Source organism: Drosophila navojoa, chromosome 2 (assembly GCF_054131105.1).
Source record: "Drosophila navojoa isolate 15081-1374.11 chromosome 2, UAZ_NAV_1.0, whole genome shotgun sequence".
Classification (NCBI taxonomy): domain Eukaryota; kingdom Metazoa; phylum Arthropoda; class Insecta; order Diptera; family Drosophilidae; genus Drosophila; species Drosophila navojoa.
The window spans coordinates 1492509-1519758 of NC_142890.1; the positions used below are offsets into that span (position 1 = coordinate 1492509).

The 27250-nt window shown below is 36.1% G+C and overlaps 3 protein-coding genes and 1 long non-coding RNA gene across 9 annotated transcripts in view; all 4 read right to left on the reverse strand.

Annotated features, from left to right (window-relative positions):
* Atpalpha (sodium/potassium-transporting ATPase subunit alpha) overlaps positions 1-382 on the reverse strand; it is a 33215-nt gene extending 32833 nt beyond the window's left edge. For 3 of the 5 annotated variants that reach the window (XM_018101227.3, XM_018101219.3, XM_018101237.3), the window contains exon 1: positions 274-357. In XM_018101227.3, coding sequence (XP_017956716.1) covers positions 274-297 — 24 coding nt within the window. In that variant the 5' untranslated portion in view covers positions 298-357. Of the gene's footprint in view, positions 1-273 lie in introns of all 5 variants that reach the window. The other 2 variants (XM_089256352.1, XM_018101210.3) reach the window with 2 other exon arrangements.
* A 310-nt stretch (positions 383-692) lies between these two features.
* Positions 693-2682, reverse strand: LOC108651725 (methylated amino-acid transporter SLC25A45). 2 transcript variants are annotated; one of them, XM_018101606.3, is made up of 5 exons: positions 2325-2682; positions 1640-1752; positions 1352-1575; positions 1171-1285; positions 693-1109 (listed from the first exon to the last, which is right to left on the reverse strand). In XM_018101606.3, the coding sequence occupies exons 2-5, from the start codon at positions 1642-1644 to the stop codon at positions 728-730; spliced, it is 726 nt and encodes a 241-aa protein (XP_017957095.1). In that variant the 5' UTR covers positions 1645-1752; positions 2325-2682; the 3' UTR covers positions 693-727. The 2 variants fall into 2 exon arrangements, with proteins under 2 accessions (XP_017957095.1, XP_017957085.1); XM_018101596.3 differs by having other exon boundaries at positions 1352-1592; positions 2325-2680.
* A 682-nt stretch (positions 2683-3364) lies between these two features.
* wdb (serine/threonine-protein phosphatase regulatory subunit widerborst) lies at positions 3365-9016 on the reverse strand. The gene is made up of 7 exons (XM_018101417.2): positions 8626-9016; positions 8359-8558; positions 8091-8285; positions 7834-8024; positions 7434-7767; positions 7146-7375; positions 3365-7079 (listed from the first exon to the last, which is right to left on the reverse strand). The coding sequence occupies exons 1-7, from the start codon at positions 8762-8764 to the stop codon at positions 6791-6793; spliced, it is 1578 nt and encodes a 525-aa protein (XP_017956906.1). The 5' UTR covers positions 8765-9016; the 3' UTR covers positions 3365-6790.
* LOC149092037 (uncharacterized) lies at positions 9017-27112 on the reverse strand. The gene is made up of 3 exons (XR_016196201.1): positions 26467-27112; positions 10527-10993; positions 9017-9369 (listed from the first exon to the last, which is right to left on the reverse strand). It is a non-coding gene; the product is annotated as an uncharacterized LOC149092037 (long non-coding RNA).
* Positions 27113-27250: the final 138 nt, after the last annotated feature.

Consider the following 27250-nt stretch of genomic DNA (forward strand, 5'->3'; position numbering starts at 1 on the left):
CTGACACACACACACACACTCACACATACAAGAGTTTCGATTTTTCCATTAAAAAAAAACGCCCGCTCAGCACTGTTGTTGTTGTTGCTCTACCGTCAAACACACACCTCGAAAAATTCGAACACAGTTTTAGTCACATTTCAACTGGACTTTTGCACTTTTTTGTACACACACTTATCATAAGACATGTTAACAATTGTTTGCACTATTTTTTAACCTTAATTAACTTAGTTTTATTATAAAGTTTTAGTTTATTTATTGCGCTCAGCTCACCTCGTAATCCGACCTTAACGCCATGTTTTATCGATATAAAGTTTTCTATCGATTGCTGAATGTTAATTGCTGCTGTGTTAACAGAGATGTGTTATTCAGGCAGCTGAAATGCGCTCCTAACAGACGTCAAATTTGCGTTAACAGAAATCGAGAACAAAACATGCATTTGCTATATTGCTTATTAAATAAATTTCATATCTCATAGAATAATAAAGTTTCAGTGTTATGCGCTTGGTAAATTTGCATTAAAATTTTTAGAGCAGTATTTTAGGCTGCATTCGTAACAGCTACAGTTAACAGTTGCAAGTGCTGCCAGAGTGTTAAAACGAAATAATGTCTTACAGTGATATAAAAGTTCTTCACACTGTAAACGCTAAGAGCAAAAGCCTTAACCGTTTGCTGTTAAGTAATTTAAATACTTTTGAAATTAAACCGTACTTTGTTTATTTGATTTCTAATAATTATGACACAAGTCCAGCGAATACTCATAGCCCAAAAATGTTGCCGCATTGAAGGGTATCGCACGCGCCAACAGCATCCAACTACCACGAAAAATACTCCGCCACCCGTACGCCCTGTAGTTGACCTGCACACAATGCATTATGCCTCGAAATTTATGATTCTCATCCGCTTGCATTATGGTTTTGACCACATCGAAGGGTATCACGCACACCCACGACAGCACGCCCGCCCAGGCGCCGGCAAATGTTGTAATCAGCAAATTCATATTAATTGCATTCGATGGCTTTCGATGTTTGCGCACAAAATCCGAATTTTCCATGTAGTGCGACGCGTGGCGATAGACCAGCATATAGATGCCATAAGGCAGCACATCTCTACGAACCCGAAATATATATATATATAGATTCAGTTGAGACTTGAGTTAAGGCCACTCACCGGCACATCATGGGCAGGAGTCCGCGATATAAACCCGAGATGCCGTCGTTCTTCACTATGCGCTTGAAGGTGCCAAAGGCTGTTCTACGCTGGCCATAGAGGTAGTCGTTATAGTCTGAAGTCCAAGCATTGCCAGAGTAAACACTGTAGACATGAAACCCTCAATTCTCATTCTACTTACAGCAATGCGTCTGGAGTCGCACCTTGATCAGCTCCATGGGACACGCGATGAACGACTGCACGAACCCAGCCACCGATCCGGCCATGAACATGTTGTGATACTCGAGCTGCTCCCGCTGGTAGTCACTGTGGCAGACGCGCCGCAGCTGCCTCAAATGGTTGCCATAGATGCCGAACAGAATCGAGTTGATGGCGCCCGTCGACATCAGCGGGAAGAGCATGCCCCTGTAGTAACCGTTGATCTTTAAAGCGTTGTCAACTGTTTCCTACCCGAGGACCAATCGCTTACCCCATTGTTGCGCTTGTAGATCTGATGGATGGCCGTCACGACGGACGTGTTCGAAGCCTGTTGCCATGTCTTGATCGTGTCCAACGGATGGGCCACCAGCACGCCGCAAGCACCTGTTTTTGTTTTTGTTGTTGCCATAATTCAAATATAGTCAACAATAATTTTAATTAAAGATAATACGAGAAATTGTAATTACAGGGCGAACTGCCAAGAATTTCAATTGTCTTTCGCAGACTAGTTCTATCTCTTACTGCTGTTGCTATCTCTGTCTCTTCACTTCACTTTCACTTACTCGTTCTCTATAGCTCTTTTCTCTTTCTTCCTCTATCTCTCTCTTTCTGGCATTATCTATCTCCTTCCCTCCGCTCTCCATCACTACTGTTAAAAATACGCCCCGGATCAGGGGCGCCACACACGTGAACTTGACCGTGACGTCGCTGTTGGCAGCCACAGTGAAAGCTCACTATAACGAACACATGTAAAACTTGGCCTAGTCCAAGGAAAACTAATTAGAACAGCATCAATTAGCCATAACTCGTCCAATTAGCGTCAAAGCAGCAATTCGCTAACTTGGTATTCACTGTAGCTGTCAGAGCCGCCAACAAGTGTCTTCGCGCGAATGACGCAATGTTCGCGCCACATTTGAGACATGAAACCCTAAGCTGAAAGAATCTATGAAACTTACCACCAACACAGCCGGCCACAAAATCACAATAGTTCTCCCACTTCATAGTTCCTCACGTTTTCTAAATGCAGTTGCGCCTTTGGATTATCAATTCCTTTTATTGATTTTTTAATATTTGTTGCGATGTTTTTGTCAACTGCATTTGGCAGCGCGAGCTTTGCGACTGCAATCCAATCGGAGCGCTGTGTTGCAGCATATCTAAAAGCTTGGCGGTGCGGCGAGCTTTGCTGCTGTCAAAGGCTCGTTGCTATAAGAGCAGTTGCAAGTTGAATTTGTTATGTTAAGTGATCTCTCTCACTCTGGCACGCTGGGAAGCCAAGTGAACTGCTTGTTTGATATCTTGCAGATCACTGTTAAGTTACAGCCAACATACTCTCAAGCTCTGCCTGCTACAAATGAAAAATCCACGGGCCATGTATATATACATACTAAATGTCATTGTTTATTGTTGTTGTTGATTGATCTATTTGCCTCTCTGTTGCTCGTGCAGTCGTTAGCAACTGCTTAGATTACTGCTTTACCTACTTGCTGAAAGCAACCAACTAAACATTTATTTTATACATATACATATTCATATATATATATAATTTTTATATATATTCATTTTCATTTATTTTCTCATAATTTCTTTGTATTTTTCACTTTTTTTTTGTTCTTTTGGTTTAAATGTATATATTTTCTTTTTATACTCAGCATAAGATTTTAGTTCTTTTTGTTTTTTTTTTTTTCTTTATGTTCTGGGGCGAAAAATAATAAATAGAAAAATTTGAAAAACCTAGAACAATACGAACCAAGAAAATTCCACAGATAGGTTATATGATGTCTTTACAAGTCTAGAACATAAGAAAATATTTCACATTTTATAATTTATGCAATATGTTTTAATATTTGTTAAAGCGACTTATATCATTTTTTTTTTTTACTTTATGATGCGACTTTATTTTTATTTTTATATTTTTTTAGTACAATATTTTTTATTTTTATTTCTTTGTTTCTAAAAGTACTTAACGAGTTTTGCTTAGACTTTTAGCTGGCTAATCTTCTTTTTTTTTCTTTTTCTTTTTTTAACATGCTTTTGTTTTTATTTTTATAACTCTGCTTCTTTATATTATTTATTTTTATACATATAAATACATACAAACTATATTTAATGGTTTCAAGTTTAAGAAAGCAGGCTAAAAACATTAACTCAGAGTGCAACAGAAAAAATTAAAAAAAAAATCACAAATTAAAAAAAAAATACAGAACAACTCCTTATATAGATATACATATATGTACGCATATATATATGTGTTCTCATTAATCAGGCATTTTTAACATATCTTCTGTGTTTTTTTTTTTTACAATTCTATATTTAATATATATTTTTAATATTTTAATTTATTTTTTGTTTTTTTTTTTTTTTTGCATTTTCACTTGGTTTTTCTATGTGAATTTTTAACATTAACTAAGAGAGTTTTATGCGGCTGCTGCTAGACAGGATATAGTAGGGGGCGTGGCATGTGGCATGTGGCTAGAGCATTTTACTTGATTTTATACTCATTCAGGAAAGTGAAGTGAGTATATTTTTGTTTTTCTTCTTTGCTAAACTTTGATTTGTATAGTTAGTTATGCAACTTCTTTTTTTTTCTTTAATATTTTAATTTTAATAGATACCTTTTTTTTTTAGTTTTTACTTTATTGCTTTGCTAGAGCTGCATGGGAAAATTACTCTGCCATTTGCACATAGAGTTAGTTTCCTAACTGATGCAACTTGTGACATGCCAGCAAATGAGTTTTCTTCTTCTTCATCTTATCCACTTCTACTTTGAGTCTATTGCTTTTGAAACGTTTTAGTTTTTAGTTAATTTACTCTCTTTGTCTCTCTCTCTAATATAAAGATGCAAAACTTTCCTTTAGATTCATTTATACATATTTATATATGTATATATTATGTGTTTAATTTTCGTTTTTGCATATTTACTTTATAAGATTTTTAAATAATATTTTCATTTGTTTTTTGTTTTCTTTTTTTTTTTTTGTAACTCTTCATATGTTTGCATATCATATTTGACGTTTCACAGACACAATTTTATTCAACATATATACGGCTGCACTCAAAAAAATAATCAACCCAACATCTACGTCTAAATTAATAACAATTTATATTCAACTCAATCTTCGTTTCACATTGTTTTCTAAATATTGAGCCCATCATCAATTCGTTTCGCTCAACATTGGTGTATTATTTTTATGACCGCAGCTGTATATGATGTACTATATATATTTATATATATATATGTAGTTATATGTATTGTTGTAATTAATGTTTGTTATATTTTGCAACTTTTGTTTAATGCATGTCTAGATACTTTATTTTGCAATGGGCGTGAAGTAAACATATATGTACATACATATATGCCTTTGATTATGTAAATTTGTTAAATGTGTGTGCCATAGATGAGTGTCTATATATTTTTTAAATTTATTTTAGAACAGCGGCTTTTTCTTATAAAATTGTTTGATTCACTTTTTTAAATTTTAATTTTTAAGTATTTACATAGAATTTGTTGTTTTTCGAAATTGTGCGCATTTTGTAGAAGAGTTTGAAAAGGGCAGAAAAAAGTCAAGAAGAGATTAGTTTTTTATATATATATATATATTTATTTTATTATATATTTCTATTTTTAGTTGTGCCGCTGCTCTAAGCATATTCCATAAATATGAAATGCGTGAAAGTTGTCTGTGTGTGTGTGTGTGTGTGTGTGTGTTGCCTAGCTCTAGGTTTTGCATGAGTTTCAAACTATAAACTAACTTTGACTTTAATTTTTGCATGTTTATTTCGGTTTTATTTGTTTTTTTGTTAGCCTACAACTGTGTTTTTATACAATGCATAATTTTTGTTTCTTTTTGCTTTTTCTTTTTAAATCATTCTCAATTTATAGTTTTGTAATTTGTTTTTAACTTTAATCTTACAAGAGACGCTACACAAAACATGTACACATACATTCCAAATATATATATATATACTTGTATATAGATCAGCATTTGATGTACTATTATTATTATTATTATATATGTATATGTAAAAGTTGTTCAGTATTCAATTTTCTTCTCTTCGCTTGTGATGAATGCCGCTATATATATACTATATATATATCATATATGCATATAGTTTTTACTCCAGATATCGAATTAGTTTTCGTTTTGTTTTGGAACAGTTGTTTACTTAAATTTCCTTTATGAAAGTTGATGACGGCATGTGCAACACTTAAAGATAAGTAACAAAGTTTATTATTATATTTTGCATAGTCTACTACAATATATATATATATATACACACACACAGCACATATGCATGTGTGTGCATGCATATGCATTTTATACAAATGAAGTTCTCAGTGGGTTTTTGCCTATATATGTAAGCTGAAAGTTGGACACATACCAGAGACTGCTCGAATTTCGAATGCTTCCGAAATTTAATTTATACATATATATATCAATATATATATATATATAGCTATATAGTTTATACACATTTAGAATGCCTGTGTGTGCACGGGGAGCGCGAGCGTTCAATAGAAAACGTTAACTACAGTGTTTATTATGTGGGTGTGTGTGTGTGTGTGTGTGTATTGTGTCTGTGTGTGTGTGCTGTTGGGGCAGCTGTTCTAGGCTAGCAACACATTTAGTTGTTTATTTTGCTTTGTTTTATTTTGTTTCTCTGCTACATTTATTATTTTCATTAATAATATTTTCAATGCGTGTTCTTAACATTCATCGAACATTGAGGCTCGCTTTTCTCTGCTTCACTTATAAACGATTTTACGCTTTATTCAATCCGTTTTGCTTTACTTTCTTTAAGCTTAAACCTAATTAATAATAATTACTTTTTTCTCATCTTTACTTCTTTTTTGCTTGCTCTTGTAATATATATATATATTTATATGTATTTATAATATGTATGTGTGTGTGTGTGTGTTTATTATTATTATTATTATTATATTATGTAGAATTTTTGTTGCGCTCCTCTCATGCATGTAGTTGTAGCCACGCCGCTTGCAAAACTCACAACGCGTCCTGCCGACTTGCTTTTGGTGTCCTTGTTAAACGAGTATACAATTTAGTTTATTTATTTTTATTTTTATTATTATTATTTTTATTTTGCTTTTAAGTTTTTAGCATAAGCTGCATTTTGTTTGTTTATAACTATTTAGCGCCAGCTCAACAAACGTTTATACTTAATTCATTTTCTTTGATTCTTTTTTAATTTTATATATGTATATATAGATGTACGTGTGTGTGTGTGTGTGTGGGTGTGCGTGAGCCGGCTGACATTTCGTGTGTGTTGTGGTTATTGTTGTTCGTGTTGTTCTTGCATTTAACTGTATTGTGATTGTTGCTGTTGCCCCTGTTGCAGTTGTTGTTGCTGCTGCTGTTGTTGTTGTTTATCATTTAGTTTCCAGCGCGCTTCGCGTTGCATCTGCTTAGTTGTCTGGCTTCTCGGATTTATTTTTTGCATTTGCTGTCGCAGGATTATTGTCAGCGGCAACGCTGTTGCTGCTATTCGACTGTTGCTGATGAGAGTTGGCTGTGCTTGATGACGAACCCGACGTCGACGCAGCAGCAGCTGCAGCAGCCGACGCCGCCGCAGCGGACGTTGCACTGTTTGCCGTTGCAGCGCTGCCGCCTGCGGCGCGCCCGCTGGAACGATTTGATTCGAGTTCGTGCAGCTTCTTCCACAGCTCCTCACGATCGCGTTCACGCTTCTTTTCCCTGCAAAGGCAAAGGAAAAATCAATTAATTTAACATCAACTCGAATTTATTTATAGACCGAATTACTTTTGCCTTTCCGCCTTGTAGCTGGATGTTAGCTCATCGAATAGCTTTGAATTCATTTCCATAAACGTTTTCAATACATTGTAAACAAGCGCAACAATCGTTTGATTCCAATGCTCCTTGCTGATGCGATAGAGCGCCGGGAACATGATGGGCATTATGACAGGATTGTTCTCCTCGATAAGCGACATGGCATATTCGTTATTCCACAGATATAGAGCACGTTCAGCAACCTATACGGATTTATATTGTTTAATTTCTATTTAGATCAATATATTTGTAATAAATTACTTGAAAATGTGGACTCGATACGCATTTGGCTATCTGACGGAACAGCGGCTCCTGTATTTTGACAAACTGTGGCGGATCGATCACATCCAAGATCTCCTCAATTTCACCCAGGAACATCACCTCCTTTTGGGAGCATGTCTTGGGCCAAAATTTGAGCAGGCCACGCACCACCGGCTCGGTGAGGAATGGATCCTTCTCTAGGAATTGTACAATGCAATACGCCAGCTGTGCATGATAGAGCGACAAGCACTTGACTTTGTGCAACGGCAACAGGACCTTAACCAAAAATTGTTTATGTTCCGCCTTCAATGGCAAGGCAAAGCCGTTGATGATGCTGCAAGAAAAATAGTCCATCTCTATAGTCCTCACTTCATTTAGAGATCTCATTCATTTCACTTACCTGCCAAGAATCTCGAGCAGTTCACCAACGCCATTGAAGTGCTCCGTCTCATAGATGAATTTCAAGAATATGTTATTGATCTGTTTTCGTATAAAAGCACGTAAGCCTAAGAATTTGCCATAGATGCGATGCAAGACCGTCTTCAGAAAGTCACGCTCTCGCGGATCCTCCGAGTCGAACAGTTCCAATAACTGCAAATTTCAATGATTTTTAATACATGTGTGTGTGTATAATATCGATCTGATGATTCCGTTTACCTGCAGCACAAACTTTTGATCGATCACACGTTTGCCAATGGTCGCCTGAAAATCTTGGGATTCCAAAAAGCGCAAGAACACCTCGTATACCAGCTGCAAATGGGGCCAAGACGCCTCCAGTGTTGGATCATCCTCCTCTGGATCAAAATCCGGATTTTCACTAGGCGGCAATGTTCGAAATAAATTGCAAGAAATCTAAAAGAAATAATGAAATGAGAAATGAGTTCAATAGGACTGCCTCTGGTTTATTAGCTTCCCATTTGCTTACCATGCGTATTATTTCGGGATAGACCGGCTCCGTAAGCACGCCGCGACCATGTGTTATATAGGTGGATAGGTCATTGAGAGCAGCACGTTTGATTTCCTTGCCCTTCAAGTCCGTCACAGGATCCATAAAGTCAAATGATACGCAACACTGACGTAATTTCCGTATAAACAACTCCTCCTGTTCGAGGCTCGAGCAATCAGCTAGAAATGAATGGATTCAGTTAATAGATTGTTCAATTTGTGAGTCTTAGTTTTTTTATTCAGTCACCTTTTAGTGGCGGCAATTGCTGCAGCTCAACATCCTGAGAGTTTCTGTAGCGCGAGGAACCTTGACTTTTTTTACTCTTCTTTTTGAGCGAACGTTTGGCGAACGGGTCGATTCGATCCACAAACGTGCCCGATGACATCTTTTCAGATTTGGGTTCGTTTGTATCGATGGCGGCGGTCTCCGTGGCTGACTGTGTGGTATTCAGCTTGCCGGCTTTGATTCCAACGTTTGACAATTGAGATATATTTTCGGCTGCAGTGCCGGTTGCACGCCTCACCACGCCCCCACGCACGCCCACGCCCTCGCCCACGGCCGCGTCGCCCTCGTCCTCGTCCTCGAATTCAGTGGTGGTGCCGCTGCTGCTGCCGCCGCTGCCGAGAATTGCGACTGGTTTCTTGGTGCGCGTCTTGCGTAGCCAGCCAAATATTTTATGTGTTATGTTGGCGACTTTTGCCGTTGAGTTTGGCGTCTTGCAATACTTTGTGCCACGTAATGCACGACCACGACTCTGACTCCTTAACGGTATGCTGGGCACTTCCTTGAGCTGTTCGTGTTGTTGGTGTTGTTGCAGTTGCTGTGTTATGTTGATGGCGGTGTTGATAGTATAACGACTTATCTTGGCATTTAATATGCGTGAAGCCTGCTCAAGTAGAAGATTCAATTGATGTTGTTGCTTTTGTTGCTGTAGTTGTTGCTGCTAGCAGCTTGTTTCCTTGTTGTTGTAGTTGTTTTAAATTCGTTACACTGCAAGAGCGAAATAAAGTTGTTAATTAATTAATGGATTGAGTGATTGATTGAATAACTTACAAAAAGACTCAAGATGGAATTCACTATAAATTTGATTGACTGCTTGATTCAAGATTGACTGATTGATAGACTTGCAAATCAATTAATTGACTGCTTGGATTTCCAAAGAGTTAATTGATTGCTTATAGTGACAATTCACTACTTGTCAATTCACTACAAGTCAATACTTGATTGATTAGTTGATTGACTGCTTATGCTGAATTGAATCGAATGATTAGTTGATTGATTGCTGATAAAGAATTGACTTGATTGGTTAGTTGATTGATTGCTTATAGTGAATTGACTTGATTGATTGATTACTTATGCTGAATTGATGGCGACTACTTATACTGATCCGAACCGATTGATCAGTAGATTCCTTATAGTGAATTGACTCGATTGATCAGTTAATTGATTGCTTATACTGAATTGACCCAAAAGATCAGTTGATTGATTGCTTATAGTCAATCGACTTGATTGATTAGTTGATTGATTGCCGATAAGGAATTGACTTGATTGATATGTTGATTGACTGCTTATAGTGAATTGACTTGATTGATTGATTGCTTATGCTGAATCGATGGCGAATGCTTATACTGATCTGAATCGATGGATCAGCTGATTCCTTACATTGAATTGAATCAAGTGATTAGTTGAATAGCCTTGATTGATTGATTGCTTATAGTCAATCGACTTGATTGATAAGTTGATTGATTGCTTATACTGAATTCACTTGATTGATTGTTGATTGATTGCTTATAGTGAATCAACTTGATTGAATGCTTATACTAAACCCATTTACCTGATTGACTCTTATCACTATTGCTTAAATTCGCTAGTCCAATTGACTAAATAAACGTTTGCTTGATTGATCAACTGATTTGCTTGACCACTAATTCATAGATCAAATGAAACACATATAAATAGACATTTTACATGCTAAACTATTTCATTAATTGTTCACTTGATTGACAATCAATGCACAGTTCTGAATTTCACATTCATTCTCATATGAATATATATTTATATACAAGCAATTCATATAAAATACTAACTTAGCATATATAGGAATTAATATCTAATGCCTAACTGCAAATCTAATACCTGCAACTCACCTGTGTATTGTTTGTGTGTTGCTTCGTTTGCTTTTCTGTAGTTTTCTTGACTTTTCTGGTTTGTTTGATTTTTGTTCAATGGAGGGATTGTTGCATTTTCTATATGCGCCTTATTGCGGTTCTTGTTGTTGTTGTTATTGTTGTAATACTCGCTTAGCTTCTATGTAGCTTGCTGCTCTGAATGGCACATCAATTCGTTTCTGTGTGTGTGTGTGAGAGATAGAGAGACTATTGGAGAATTTGCTATCAATAAACAACAAAAAAATAAGCACGGATCACATATTCTCGCGCTCGCTCTCACGCTCTGAGTGTGTGCGCGTGTGTATGGTTGTGGTTGTGGTTGTGGTTGCGGTTGTGTGTGTGTGTCTATGTGTGTGTATATGTATGTGTGTGTGTAAAGGCGCTCTTGCTTCAGCACGATTTTTCTCTTGGTTGCAAATTTCTTATTATTTTTGGCATCACATGCACTGCAATTGAAAGAAGAAGAAGAACGGCATTAACTCATATGAAACACTCACATATAAAAAAAAAAAAAAAAAATCAAATCAAATCGATCGAACACATAAATATCATAAGTTAACATCGAACAAGGAAGAGCGACATTTCAATTGGGTGCAACTGACTGTATTAATACTCGTTCACAGTCCACAAAAATAGCTGTAAATTCAATATGTTTGTATAGATCTTCTAAAAGTTCTCAGCGCCATTTTAATCGAAAGAGTATTCAGTATATACATATAAGAAAAAGTCATAGCTAAACATATATATTCATAATTCAAGTGCCTAAACAAAAGCCAATATACTCCATTTCAATTCAAGAACAAGTATAGCAATCGTTTTTTTTTTACTATTATTATTTTGCTATCTAATCAAAATGCTTGGCACTTCTCCATTTAATGCTCTTGCCATATAGATAAGAGGCAAAGTTCTGATTTCAGTTGTCATATTCATTTTGCTTTGCTAATTATACAAAACAAAAACCATATAGGAGTTTATTTACAGTGTACTGAACAGGTTAAGGTTAGTCTGCGATATTTATATTATAGTTCTCCATCTAAACGAATCCCTTCGGTTCATAGAAGTGATCAGGGGAGAGCCTAAAAACATGATAACTTTTCCCATAGTATTTTCCTCAAGTTTTATTTATATTTATTTCTCTTTCTATGCCTTTTCTCTTCAGTTGAGCTTCTGCTGTACTTAATCCCGCATGCACAAGTAAAAATAAAATACCAACCGCAACTGAGTCAACTATCAAATGCAATTTGCACTTTACAAATTGAATTTAACATCGCGTTGATTTCATTTCCAGCAGAGGCTGCGCTAAGCCCAACACAATTTACAGCCGCAATAAAGCTATAAAAAAAGGCTAGATTACCCCGGCTCAATGCTAAACGCTACGGCAAGTTCAATAGACTCTGTCAGATCGAAACTATATATTATATTACGAGACTGCACGAACTGTCACGTTTTTCCGTCTGACTTTATAAATACATTGCAAGTAGAATAGATTTCGTGTCTGCTCGTTAATTGTATTATTATATCTATTGTATTATTATATCAAATAGTATATACTTGGCAAATTTTAAGAGCTTCCCATACATGCCAATCGGGCATTTAACTAAATAAGCAAAGTTTACTTTAAAGTGCTCGAAAGACAAAAAAAAACTCAAATTAGTTTTAGCTATTAACAGAGTTTAGACAAGGCCATTTAGTTTCGCAATTGCCTGGCTTTTGCCTAGGGTATACCAATATATGTATTTGCATCTCTATGTTTGCTTGAGAACAACACACGAGTGGGAGAAAAGCCAGTGGAAACATGTTAAACACGTCTAACACACACACACACACACACACACAGAGAGAACAAGAGAGAGTGAGAGAGAGAAGGAGCTAGTTGCAATTGTTGGACAGGGCGTATGAGTGTCGTCGATCGACTTTGACTTCGACTGGCGACAGCTGTTGGGCCTTTGGTAAATGCAAAAATGTTGCGGTGAGGCGAGACAAGAGCCAGAGCGATGTGGGCGACTTGATTTCGATTGACAAACGACCAAGTTGCAGCGCTGCCCGGAACTGTACAAATGCCACGCCCCCCCTCCGACACACACACCCTCTCTCTCTCCATAGTTAGTAGCTCCCGTTTTTCCAGTCGCTTTACAAAAGCCATCAGAATTGCTAGAAATGTTACAGCTGAGTTTGCATAGCTCTATTGTCTGTATTGGCCATTGTAAGGATTCTCATTTGTAGCTGAAGTATATAGATATATGTGTATATGTGTAGATGAAAGTGCATGTGTGTAAGGGGAAAGAGAGAGAGTGGGAGATTGGCTGCCTGTTGGCAAAATATTAAATGCATTTTACACAAACTTGATTCAATTAATTTTCATATTATGTGGGCATGGTCTGCCCACAGAGAGAGAGAGCACCACACACCGCCGGAGATTTAATATAAGTGAAATGAAAATGAAAAGGAAACCCACCATTAACGGTACTAGCGACAGCTGGGGACACAATTACGAATACTATTAAGGGGGCACACAGCAAGGGGGGGAGTCAGCAATTATTATGTTATTTTCACACATACACACACACACACACACATACATACAGAAGCAAAACAACTTTAATGTTACCTTGGGGCTAGCCGAAAATGTACAACAACAACTAAAACAACAATTTGCAAATACATTATACTAAATAGATACCCTGTAAAAATATATACAAAAACTATGGCATTATCTGACTTAACTAAGAAAAATTTGCTATATAGTTTTATATATATTATTTATATTATATAAATAAATTTAATTGTATTGTATAATAATTATTATTTTTGTTATTTTTGTATCATAAAAAGTTATTTTATTTTATTTTCCAATTATTATTATTTGGTATTTTATATTTATATTATATTTTTTTTATTTAATTTTTTATTATTTTTTTTATTTTATTATTGTTTTTTTTATTATTTTTTTTTTATTTTATTATTTTTTTTATTTTTATATTTGTTTATTTTATTATTTTTTTATTTTATTATTTTTTTATTTTATTATTTTTTTATTTTATTAATTTTTTTTATTTTACTATTATTTTTATTTTATTATTTTTTTTATTTTTTTTTTATTTAATTTTTTTCATTTTATTTTATTTTGTTTTATTTTTTTTTATTTTATTATTTTTTTTATTTTATTATTATTTTTATTTTACTATTATTTTTATTTTATTATTTTTTTATTTTATTTTATTTTATTTTATATTTTTATTTCATTATTTATTTTATTTTGCAATTATTATTTTTATGTATTTTATTATGTTACATTTTTTTCTATTTTTAATAATTATTTTTATTTCATATATTTATTATTTATATCTTTTTTGTTAAATAATATATTTTATTGCCCTTTATCAGCATTAATTATTGCATTTTACTCAATATAAATCAGCGCTCATTCGCTCCATATGCATACACACACATGTATATACATACATGTGTATTTATATATTAATTTCTTAATTCAAGCAATTATAGATTAAATGGAGTATATTAAGTGCTCAAGTGTTCTCAAGAGCTGTTCGACGCCTTTGCATAGAGTTCAAGTGCTTGGCTACCTTGATAGTCATTCGCATTTCAACGCTCGCCTGACTATATAGAGCTTCTGCTCTGCCGCTGACTAATCTGACTGTCTATCTGCTGACTGACTGACTGTCTGTCTGTCCGTCTATCTGTCTGTCCGCCTGGTTGGTTGCCCTGCCCTGCCCTGCCCTGCCCTGCCCATTGGGTGAGAACGCGGTCAACAATATGTCGTCTAATTCGTGCATGTTGTACAGTTGTTTTTATTTTTATTGTTGTTGTTTTTGTGTTTTTGTTACTCTCTGAGCGTCTGACCTTATGACTTTATTAGGCGCACACAAAAAAGAAACGTATATATATACATACATATAACTATACAGGGCATAGAAGAAGTAGAAGGAAAACCAAAATAATGAGACAGCTTTGCTATTGCTGTTTGAGTGAGTGTGTGTGTGTGTCGAGGCATTTTTCAAGATTTTCTTTTAGCCGTCATCGTTGGCGTTGCTAATGACTAAGCCAAGCAAAACCACCCAACCGATGATGGCCTATCTCTATCTACCACCCTCTCTCGCTCGCTCTCTCTCTCTCTCCAAGTCTCTATTTAAACCCATCTTTCTCCCCCTCTCTCTCTCTATCTTGTGTGCTTGCTTGGCGCGTGTCTATTGATTTTCCATGCATAATCGATATATAAATATTGCAACTGCCTACAATTTTGCCAACTGTCAACTTTGGCTATCATCAATATGCAAAAGACCTCAGCTAACCTGACACAGCGAGTGTGTCGCCCCACCTGCTGTCCACACCTATTTTCAAGTGTCCGCTTTCTTGTGTGAGCCCTTCCATCAGTTACGATTTTCTTATTATTATTTCCACACACACACACACACTCTCTCTCTCTCTCTCTCTCTCAGTGAGCGAGCAAATATTTAATGAATATTTATTTTCCATTGGTTGATTGTGATTTGATTGCGTTTTCTGTTGCGCATTCGTTCTTATTTTCGTTTTTTATTATTGTTGCTATTTTTGTTAGTGCTAGAGCTCAAATTGTTGTTGTTGTTATTTTTGCCGTTGACACTGGAAACGTCAATGGAAATCAACGTGTTTTGTTTTTATTACCATTTTTTCAATTGCTTTTCGAAATACTCGTTTGCTGTCTGCCTCTCTTTTATTTTTGCCCTATTCAATGAGCAGATCGAGGGAATCTACACATATATATGTAATATGTACTTGTATATGTAGTACGTATGTACATATTTATATAATATTTTATAGTATTCAGAAATTTTCTTAATATTGTTACGAATATCAGATTTGCACATATTTATAGTATAATATTAATACAGTAGAATCCGGTTATAACGACTCCGCTTAAAGCGTCCAACCGGCTATGTCGACGAAAATTCGATGTCTTGGTTGGTCTTTATACAAACTTATATGAAAAAACCTTTTGGTTAAATCGTCGCTATAACCGGATTCTACTGTATATTGAAAAATAAAATTTCCGACAATTCAATGCAAAACTTTAACTCAGATCAGATCAGTTTTTCTTATCTATTCATTTATTGCTCTATTCGTTTAGTTTGCTCACGCATGTTGCGCCGTTTCATGGGATATGGGGTGACCCATCCGAAATTCGTGTACTGTAACATTTTCTACTTTTTTGTGGTAACTAAGCTACGGCTAAAAAGCGTAATTTAACTATAGATTATGGTGAATTATAAGCTTCTAGTTTTAATATACGCTAATAACTGTGTAGAGAGAAATATATATATTTAGTTATAATTGGCACCTTGTTTTTAAGGCTTACAGACGAATAAATCATCGTATATGTACATAAAGAACATATTAAGATGGTTTATGGGTTGCCACGCCCCCTGCTGTCTGTTGCATATATTTTCATAGTAGCAATATATCTTGAACTGACATTTCCATTAGATGCAGATTCATTATGATTTATTATCATTACTTATGTTGTATTATCATTATTATTATTATCGTATTATTATTATTATAATTATTAGTTATTATTATAATGATTATTAGTTATTATCACTATAATTATTAGTTGTAGTAGTACCTCATATGAAAGGACATATTTTATACTCTTTAATTATGCTCAATTCGAGTTAGGTTTTATTTCTTCTTCTTCTCATGCTTTGTTTTTATTCGCGACAAACTGCGCACTGTTTATTTGCTTGGCTCGCTGCGTACTTGGAAATCATGTCTCAAGAAATTGGCATTGGCTCTTGGGCTGCTGCAAGGGGTAGTAGCTGGGTGAGGGGATTGATGAGGCGGGGAGGGTTTGGGGTTGGTTTGTAAAAGCTGATATAAACTACGCAGCAATATTTTGTGCACGTTTCTGAAGCGCATGTGGCACTCTCACACATAGAAACACACACGCACACACACACACGCATATATGGGCACACACGCTTGCACTTGGCACATGGCAAATCCTGACAAGAGTTCAGGGGCGTTTCACAAGTAACTTGGCAACGGGGCGTGGCAAGCGCCTTGCGTGTTGCATCCGCCGTCCAACAGCAAGTAAATTGCACAAAGGAAAATGCGCGTGTAAAATGTGAAAATGTGAAAATGCGTCAAGAGCTGCAATTCCATTGAAATTGACAGCAGGAAGTGGAAGGTGAAGAGGAGCACGGCGGAGGAGTGTACATTGATGGTGGGCGGTTTAGTGTGGGCGTGGCAGGTACTTCACATGCTGTTTGTTAAGCGATTTGTCCGGCTAAATAGCCCTGAGCAGCGAGAGAGAGAGAGACGGAGAGAGAGGGAGAGAGAGAGAGGGAGAAAGAGAGAGAGAGAGAGGGGGGGGGAGAAAGAGAGGGAGAGAGAGAGAGAGAGAGAGAGAGTTTTTTTTTGCTTCCGTGCAACTCCAGCTAAGCTGAGGCTAGCGTGTTAGCCTTGACCTTTTAGCAACATCTGATCACTGAGCGTGCCACACAGCAGCTCCCCCCAGCAGCAGCAGCAGCATCGATAGCATTGTGAGAGCTAAAGGCTGTCATTAAATCAAATCAATCAAATCAGTCGCATCCCACATCAAGCTGCGACCCAGCGCAGGCAGAGCAAAAGTTTATTCTGCATGCAATAAGCAAATGGCAAAGTACAGTGATAACTCGTATGTGACGGCTTCTACTATTAATGCCATAAGTGTTTATCATTTTTGTAATTCTTATTATTTGCATTTATTATTTAAATGCAATTTTAACTTAAGCATGTAAAGACTTTAGCTGGCATAATCCGAATAGAATAGCAACATTCTAATTAGCGACAGCATGCTGTAACTGTAACTGTATGTGTGCGTGTATGTGTGTGTAGCGGTATAATGCGCTGTTAAATTTACATAAAGTGAAAGGAAACGGAACAATAAGTTTTATAAGATTTCAGCAGCAGCTGCTGCACACCCTCACACCCCACACCCATCCTCTGCTCCCCCGCTGTTCCTCTGCCCTAGCTAGCGCCCTATGCTTAAGCTGGGCAAAATGAATGCTGCAACTGCAGTCGATGAATCGAAAGTTTTTCCACTATATATATGTATGCAAGTGTGTGTGTGTGTGTGTGCCTCAAGGCGAACAGCACATTGCAAATGACTGAGGGGGGACATAAAGCGAGAGAGAGAGAGAGAAGGAGCAACTAAGGAAAATGTCCAGAGTGAGCTGCAGTGACAGTTCTGGCTTGCCTGCATATATGCGTGTGTGTGTGTGTGTGTGTGTGGGTGGTTGGGTGTTCGCTGTTGGTCTGCCTCAGCGCTGCCTGCTTTGACTACACTCATATCAGAGGTTTTTTTTTTTTTTTTTTGGGGCTTGCAGTCGCCACTCGACATTTGCGGGGGCTGCATTTTTTATTTGTTTTGGTTTTCTTTTTTAGACAGCTCAGAGCATACAAACACGTCCACACACACACACACACACACACACACACATACATACATACATACACATGCACAAGTCCCGCACAACATTTCTATCCATTTTTCATGGGAATTAGGTCAGTTGTTGCATTTTAGTTTTGCGTAAAATCTAGCATTCAGCATGAGCTTCAGAAACAATTAAATAGTCTAAAATATATAATTTAAATATGTTTTTATTTAAATAATTCATAATATTAGCTAAATAACTCAAATATATCCAAACATATTTATTTGTATACCCTGAACTCATTAAAAAAGGGGAAATCTGGGTATAATGGTTTTTTAGAAATGTATGTAACAGGCAGAAGGAGGCGTGGCAGACCCCACAAAGTATATATATTCTTGATCAGGGCGACAAGCTGAGTCGATTTAGCCCTGTCCGTCTGTCTGTCCGTCCGTCCGTCCGTATGTATGAACACGTCGATCTCAGAAGATATAAGAGCTAGTTCTTTTTAAACTAGAATCAGCCGCAGTCTCTCAGCGCATCACATGCTCAATGTCTTACTCTTACGATTGATTCCTTTCACATTCCATAAATAGACTCTCACATATCTATTCCCACTACAAATAAGCCTCATGATTGGGCCATGAAGGTTGTACAAAATCCAAATGCAGCACTCAAACTAGTCAATAGCCAATAGTTCAGCATATTCATCATCAGCATTTCTATTAGCTTTGAGGCTTTATCGGCAAGGGCATTATTCTCAGCAGTTGCAAATATGCAATTTCTCTTTCCCTCTCTCTCTCTCTCTCTCTCTCTCTCTCTCTCTCTCTCTCTCTCTCTCTCTCTCTCTCTCTCTCTCTCTCTCTCTCTCTCTCTTGCTCTGTCATTCTTTCTGTATTCTTTTCTAGTGACAAACAATTTCAATTTATTGATAATTTCAATTTAGTTCACAGCATATGCCACAAATTGACGCACTAGGCACTCGTCACTCGGCACCCGGCACATGGCAGCACTTCCCTCGTCTGCTGCTTCTGGCTAATGGCAATTAAAAGCGACGCAACCAAATAGTCAACGACATGGATAGAAGACACGCAATGGCAAGCGCCACAGTTGGAGGAAAAATCATCATAAAAATAGCAAAGCCAAACACAGAAATTTCTATTTAAAGGTAACAAGCCAAGCCACAATTCTAATTATAAGCCACATACACAATCAGAGGCTTTCATCAGAATAGAGCGATTGCAATTATTACTTTGGACCTCGAGTCCTCAACAATTATCACCTGCTTATATAAACAAAAGTGAAAGCAAACGACAAAGCAACGGCAACAGCAATTGCATCAGCCGCCATTCAATTGACGTGTTGTGTCTTATGTGTGGCATGCCATATTAAAGAAGACATAATTGGTTAGGCCAACAGCTAGACAAATGTCGAAATCCTTCAACTGTAGGCCAAACGAAAACGAAAACGGCCAAGAGGAAGAAGAGATGGTAATAATAATAAGTAACAGACAGACAGGCAGATACCCTGGCTTGCCACCTCTTCATTGTTCGTGTATGCGTGAATACAAATGTATAAATATATTTAGCTTCTTTTTTATTTTAAGCCATAAAGTATAAACTGGTTGTTAAATAACCATAAGTTTATTTTCATAAAATACTATAAAAAAAAGAGGGACAGAGAGAGAGAGGGAGAGAGAGAGAGAGAGAGAGAGAGAGAGAGAGAGAGAGAGAGAGAGAGAGAGAGAGAGAGGGAGATAAAGAGCGAGTAAATAGAGAACGAAAACTGGTTTAGTTTATAGTCCAAGAGCCTATTCGAATTTATGAAAATCGCATAGAAAGGCGATAAAGAAATGATATACAAAAAACAAAGCACAATCTGTAATATGCATTATTAAGTAAATTAATAGCTAATATTTACTAACTAAATTGCCAAATTCGGCTAATAAGTATAACATGAAACAATATTTAGAGCTGAGAGAAATAAGAAAGAGAAAGAGAAAGACGTGGTACACAAAGAATGAAAGACTATTGACATTAAACATGAAAACGTGCCGTATATAAAAATCGAAACAAAAATTCGAATTTGCAACTGTAGCAAGACTCAAGATGGAAGAGAGAAAGGGGAGCGAAGAAAACGCATTAGAAGTTATTTGAATAAAAATCTAGATATATTTAGAAACAATCGCCTTAACTCTACATATAGAACTCACATACTGGAAAATTAAGGTCACAAGATTAAATTTTTCAATTTGATTCATAGATTTTTTCACCAATGATGCTCACTGCTCGTTTAGTATACCTTCCCTTTCTTAACTACAGGGCATTAAGCAGGCGCAGAAGTCAAGAGACAAAAGCAAATATCAGTCAAATTGTTTTTTCAATTTAATTAAACAATGAAAAAGAACAAAAACATGAACCCCTCAAACTGTCGTAGCCATAAAGTCAGAGACAAAGAAGAGAGAGATAGAGAGAGAGAGAGAGGGAGAGAGAGAGAGAGAGAGAGAGAGAGAGAGAGAGAGAGAGAGAGAGAGAGAGAGAGAGCAATGTTTGACTAATTAAAAATGACGAACAACAGCAACAATAACAATAAATTCGGAGCATATAAAATGCAAAATTCGTTTCAGAACACGCGCCAATCTAAGCATTTTTGTTTTTTGTCTATAGTATAGAAACTATATCACAAAAGCTAGCCTTATCGCTAGCAAATTTCGCCATAGGTGAGGGGCTAACCAACTTGTCTTGTCTGTTTATGTACACCAAATTTATATACATTTCAATTTACCTATATTGTATGTATATATAGTCCACTATATATTCCATATGTGTGCATAAATATTGTAATCATTTATCTATATTTATTCTTCGCTCTGCAGTCGAAATTTCATGGAAATTTTTTATATGTGTGCTGCACCTGCTATAAATCACGGATAACAGTTAATAACCGATTTGCTTGGAGTTTATTATATTGTATATAAATGTATATACATATATATGGCATATAATATATATATTATATATTTTCATGTTTATCTAAGAGAGGTTTTATGGCAAAATAGTTTTTGATACATGTAGCCGCCCCAGGGTGAACGCATTACTAAATTATTATTCCCATGCCTAAATTGTCTCCAATATACAAATATACCCAATCGTTTACACCCAGACTGAAAGATATTTGTTATTTGAATCATTCTAGGCGCCGATATCGGATCTAGCTGATATTTGTAGTCATCCCTAGGATTTTGTTTGTGTCTATATTGTGGTTTGCGTCTGTCTATCGGCATAAAAAATAAACAAATTTGAAAATTTATAAATACACGAATATATACGAATTATTATCTGATTGCTCCCCATATACCTACTGGGTAATCTTGATGCTCTTAAGTTACGTACAGTCTCTCGAGTCTCGAATTAAGATTATGCAGGTGGAACAAAGTTAGTTTAATTTTTGTTGTTTAAACAAAGAAGATTTTTTTTTCTGTTGTCTCTTATTCTTAATCATGATAAGCACGCAAATGAGGGGCGTTATGTGGGCGTGGCTGCCATCCAGCGAACTAAAGAGCACAATTCAAAAAGGCCTATGCGACAGATAAAATTTGAGTTAGATAAGATATAAAGCCCAATGCCAAGCCTCAGAGGCGTGGCACCGCCTAAATAAACACAATAAATAAATCACAAAGGAGAATACAATAAATGTATAAAAAAAAATGTATAAAATTTCAAATTTAATTAGGAGCCAATGTAGTTGAAATATGCTAAGCAAAGTTTAATTTAATTTAATTTATTTGTTTTGCTTCAGGCAACTGAGATTTTTTGTTCCTCAATCATTTCAGCTCAATTCTAATTGCACTTGACTTTTGTGCGCTCTCTCTCTCCCTCTCGCGCACTCTCTCTCTCTCTCATTCTCTCTTTTCACTTAAATTCAAGGCCATTCATGATTTCATGCAGCTGGCATTTGAGCAAGAAAAAAATATTTGAAATTATTATTTCTAAAAATAAGCGCATATTAATTTAAGCAATTTATTCTCAAAATAAAAATTGCACTTGAAGACGAGGAGAAGTTTTGTTAAATATTATATTAGACCAAATGTAGAAAAATTGTTCAAACATTTTTCCACATTTTCCGTATTTGAATTGCTGCTGCCACATCTAAAATTAATTCACGAGCTGAACGTCTGAAGGAAAAACGTCATTAATTGCCGTGTGTATGTGTGTGTGTGTGTGTGTGTGTGTTAATGTGTGTGCGGCTGTGTTTCGCTTAATAGCTTTTCATAGCACTTATGCATGTCTGTCTGACAGCTGATTTTTTAGCATGTTTCGCATAGCGTTAAAGAGAAGAGAAAAAAAAATGCAATATTAAAGAGAAGCAAGGCCAAAATAGGAACATGCTCAAAACCCAGTTACCCTGTAGCCTACATAGATCTATGTATATATATATATTTGTATTTTAGATACATGTAGCTGCATAGATAAACACATCAAATGGCTCTAGATAAATTTATGAAAATCACATAGAAAGGCGTTTTTTTTTTTCTTTTTTTTTGGTATGGATTTTTATGTTTTTTTGCATTAATTTCATTCACCAATAAGCAAATTTATATTATTATATAAACATGATTGAAGAGCAGTTGATCTGTTATTATTAATATTGTTGTTTTTTTTTTTGTTTATCAAAAGTTTTCCGATTATCTAGCAAAATCAACTTTCCGAATGAAAAAATTTATAAAATAAATTAAACAAATGCAATGAAATATTTGTAATACAATATTCCTCTAAAAACATTTTTTCATATTACGTATAATTTGTAAAAAACTTTTCAATTAATGAAAAGCAAACAACAAACTGATTGAATTCCACTGCGTTGCGTATTAATTCAATGGAAATTGGATGTCTATATGTATGTATGCATATATATGTATGTATGTGTAAAGCTGCAATTTGTAGAACTTATTTCGTTGTTTATTTTTGTCTAGAGCAATTCAATTGCATATTTTCGTATTGGAGTTGAAAGAAATATGTGCATGTGATCCACACACACATACACACACATATATATGTATATATAAACATATATACGTATATATACAGCCAATCAGAGGCTGAGTGTAAACATGAGCACAAAGAACGAGTGTGAAATGAAAAATTGGGTCGCCCACAAAATTAGGGAATTACGTTTTTTATGTCCAGGCGCACAACACAGGTACAACAATAAGCAAACGAACGAAAACAAAAAGTAAAGCAACAACAACAGCATATTGTGGTGCCAATAAAAAAAAAATGAAATAACAAAAGAACTGCAGCGAAACACTGATTACAAAACAAGTCAAAAATAACTAAGAGTAAAACCGACTGCATAATACTTCTTCAATTTCAGAATCTAAATTGAAGTTCTAATCTATTTATAGCAATATCTATGGAGCAGACATCAATTGACACTGAAATTTTACAGTTGTTTACGAATTGAATTATTTACAATATTCTCATATTGCGTGTCTCGTAGGGTCCTCTTCATAAGTTCGCATAAATTTTCAATGGCACTAGACACAGGCCAAGAAAGTTGTCCGATTGGATTTATCGCACGATCTTGAGCTATAGAATTCAGAGCTAAGCAAACTAGACAAAAAGAAAGCAATAAGCTAATTAAAGCAATACGCGTTGGCATTTAAGGAGTTTTAATCATGTTCAGTCGACTAATTAGCCATCATTTAAGAGAAACTAGAGAGATAGCCTGAATCTACAATTAAATTTAAAGACATTTTCAGCTGTATCTTAACCCAGGCTGCTTCAAATGTGTACCCAAAATCGATATACCCATTTCAATTATCGTTTGTGTGTCATCTCCATATATTTCCAAATTGATTGCGCAGCTAGCAGGCAATATAAATAAAAATACAAATACAAATAAAAATCATTTGCAATTGCTAATGTCAACACCTGCGAGCCAAAGTCACGTTCAATGTGACGACATCTACAAATTTTTATATTTTCGAATGCAATTATTATAAATAAAAATTAAAAAGAAACGCAATAGACATAGATAAATTGATAGCCAAATGAGACTCTGTATGCATGTGTATGTGTGCTCACACACATACACACTTAAATGTACTTCAAGCACATTTCACACATATGTGTGAAATTTTGTACGGATCTGGCAGCGCTGAACGTAACAGCTCAATCGAAACTTGTTAATTGGGCGAGCGCAGGTTCGTCATTCAGTCAATTAGAACCCGTTCTTTTTGTATTCCAATTGGAATTCAACGGAAATAGAACAAATGGCTTCTCAAAAATGGAGCGCAGTCTGTGGGCAGGTGGCTACTTCCGTTCCACATTCTCCCACATATATTTTATATGTATGTAAATAAATAATTAATTTGACATACCTCAATATATTGCAATCAATCATTAGGAAAATATACAAATATATCATTGCAAAAATAATTTTATCATTACTTAAATCAAAAATAACAACACAAGTTTTAATTTTACACCCGAGCGACAGAATTGCACTTTTTTTCTCGCATTTGCATTTGCGTGCGTGTGTGTGTGTGTGTGTGTGTGTGTGTGCGAGTGGGGAGAGGGCAGCAAAGCAACACATGTAAATTATAAGCAACTGCGCGACTGCGACGGTTACTGCGACTGCGACGTGGGCAATGGTTACGGTGTAGACTACAGCGACACCGACGGCGACGGGTGGGCGTAGGGCAGTCGTCGCACAGATCTTGTTAAAGCGAATACGATGCTAAAAGCAAATGGCGAAAAGCAAAACACAGCACCAGCAGCGAATTATGAGCTTGCGTATGTGTGCATGTGTGTGTGTGTGTTCGAGTGTCTGCCGCTTGCATGTGTGTGCGTTGGCGAGTGTATGGTAATAATGTAGGTGAAATATAAGAATCAAATACGAACACACAAAAATGCCAATAAGAATGACGACGTGTGCTAGCAGCAATGACAGGGAGACAACGAGCGAGAGAGGCAGAGAGACGCAGTTGCTTTGATCGCCGAATGAATTGAAAAGAGACAATTTAAATATTATTCACTCCACACATAGAGGTATACATTTGTATGTATATTTATATATTTTGCACGGTAGTTAGGTAACGTTTTGTCTATATGAGTTATGCTCATAATCTTAACACATTCTTTATTGCCTGTGACACACACATACACACAGTTACTCAAACACAGAAAATCACACACACGCACACACACACACACACACAAAACTCATAGCTGCTGCTTCTGGCTGCTCTGCTCTGGCTGCGGAAAGCCAACAAAATCGATATTCTAAAAATAATATACTTTGAAAAGTAAAAAAATATTTATATATATATATACACATATAAGTGAATATATACATATATACGACATATGTACGTATGTATGTATGTATATTTTGAAAAAGCACTAACGAAATTCAATTGTTGCCGCCGGCCCATTACGTGCATTAGCATAAGTGAATATGTGTGCGTATGCGCGTGTGTATGTAGCTATTTTAGTGTGGGCACACATACTTCAACATTTAATTGCATTGAGTTGTAGATATTGATATTTGCAAAATATGTTTAGCTTTTAAACAGTTCTTTTTTTACATTTTTTCTTTGCTTTAATTTGCTTCTTCGCACTCGGTTTTCTTGCGCCCAACCGACGACGACAGCGACGTACGGCAACTAAAACGACGGCGACATCACTGCCGCTGGCGCCGCTGCTGCTGCGGCACAAAGAAAGTCGTTTTTTTCGGTTTGCGCTCTCTGCTGCTGCTGCTTCTGTATGCATGTATTTGGGAGCGTGTGCGTGTGTATGTGAGTGAGTGTATAACTATGTGTGTCTCCCCTAAAGCTCGAGAGCTCTACATCACGAAGCGGAGACCAAAGCAAAGACACAAGAAATAGAAAGAGCACTTGGGCAAACGAAGAACAGAAGAAGAGTAACAAAAAAAAGAACCGTAATAAGCGGCGGCTATTCTTTATTTTTTATTCGCACAATACGGCAACACTGATGCCGACGACAGGTGAAAAAGTGCAAGAAACAGCAACAACAGCTGAAGCAGCTGCAATCGCCTTCTTTTTGCTGTTGTTGGTGTATAGTAAAAGTAGCGAAAATTTGTAGTAGAGATAATATGTTGGGGTTGTTGCTTTTGTGAATCACTAACACTACTACAAGCACACACACACACACACACACACACGTACACATATTTATATATAGTGAGCGAGCTCCAAATGGCTCACCAGTGTATGGGTGTGGTGAGTTTGCAATGAAATAACATCTGTACATGTATATGAAACACTTTTCGCTTACTTAAAAGAACTGAAGAATATTTGCAGAAAACAGAAAGGGAAACACTTAGGCATGTATTATTCTAAATATAGTACATCAAATAGGCACATTTTTAGCAAATTTATATGAAGCCAATTAGTTACAATTCAAGTAGAGCCGGTTCGCAAATAAAAATGTTTAAATATCATCCTGGCAACAGCAACAGCAACAACAACACTCAACACTCACCACAAATGATGATTGTTTTCCGCTCTCCCGTGCTTATGCTGAGCGTAAGTGTGTGTGTGTGATACTGCGCGTACTCTCTTTGCTCTTTCGCTCCCACTCGCTTATAGAATTTGAACACAGGGCACAGTTATTTTGCCTTATTTGCTTACTTCAATTTTCTTTTTTTTATATATATATATAATTTTAGCACATTCCTGACAACGATGTCTGGATAAGCAATAGGTTTGCTGATATAATCTGATGTATGTTAGGACACCACGATTTATATTTTAATTAAATTCACACCTTTAATTTTTGGTAGCAGCGCAGCTGCCGTGCGAAACGCGGCGCACGTACACTCAAAGCGGCGACGACAGCGACAGCAGCAACGACGACAACGACGACGACGACATTCGCATTTTTTCACAGTGCGTTTTGCGTTGGGCTCAACTTTTTTGTTTTTCGTTTGTGATTTGCACTGACAATGGCTCACGCACCTGCCACTATTTCAGTTGAAAATCATTCCTGGCACTTTCATGTACACTTTGCGACTAATTAGTGCAGCCGGTGATAATATTTTATGCCAAAAAATTTCAATTTTGTCAAGCGGCAACTTGGGTTGTTCACACAGACACAGTAGAAAGTGACGCCATCTTTAAAGGGGTCGCAATACGTTCAGTCTGCTGCACAGTGTTGATAAATGCCAGCTAAAAAGGAATCTATCGATATGATTGAAATACAATATTTTCCAATAAAAATATAAAATATATTAAAGATTAAACAATTTTATATAATAGCTGTGAAA

Coding starts and splice junctions, on each gene's coding strand:
- LOC108651725 (XM_018101596.3), bottom strand. CDS start 2,370: ATGAAGTGGGAGAACTATTGTGATTTTGTGGCCGGCTGTGTTGGTG. Junction 1,593..1,639: donor TCTACAAGCGCAACAATGGG/GTAAGCGATTGG, acceptor AACGCTTTAAAG/ATCAACGGTTACTACAGGGG. Junction 1,110..1,170: donor CTCCTGCCCATGATGTGCCG/GTGAGTGGCCTT, acceptor TCGGGTTCGTAG/AGATGTGCTGCCTTATGGCA.
- wdb (XM_018101417.2), bottom strand. CDS start 8,764: ATGTCATCGGGCACGTTTGTGGATCGAATCGACCCGTTCGCCAAACGT. Junction 8,286..8,358: donor ATCCCGAAATAATACGCATG/GTAAGCAAATGG, acceptor TATTTCTTTTAG/ATTTCTTGCAATTTATTTCG. Junction 7,080..7,145: donor TACAAGGCGGAAAGGCAAAA/GTAATTCGGTCT, acceptor TTGCCTTTGCAG/GGAAAAGAAGCGTGAACGCG.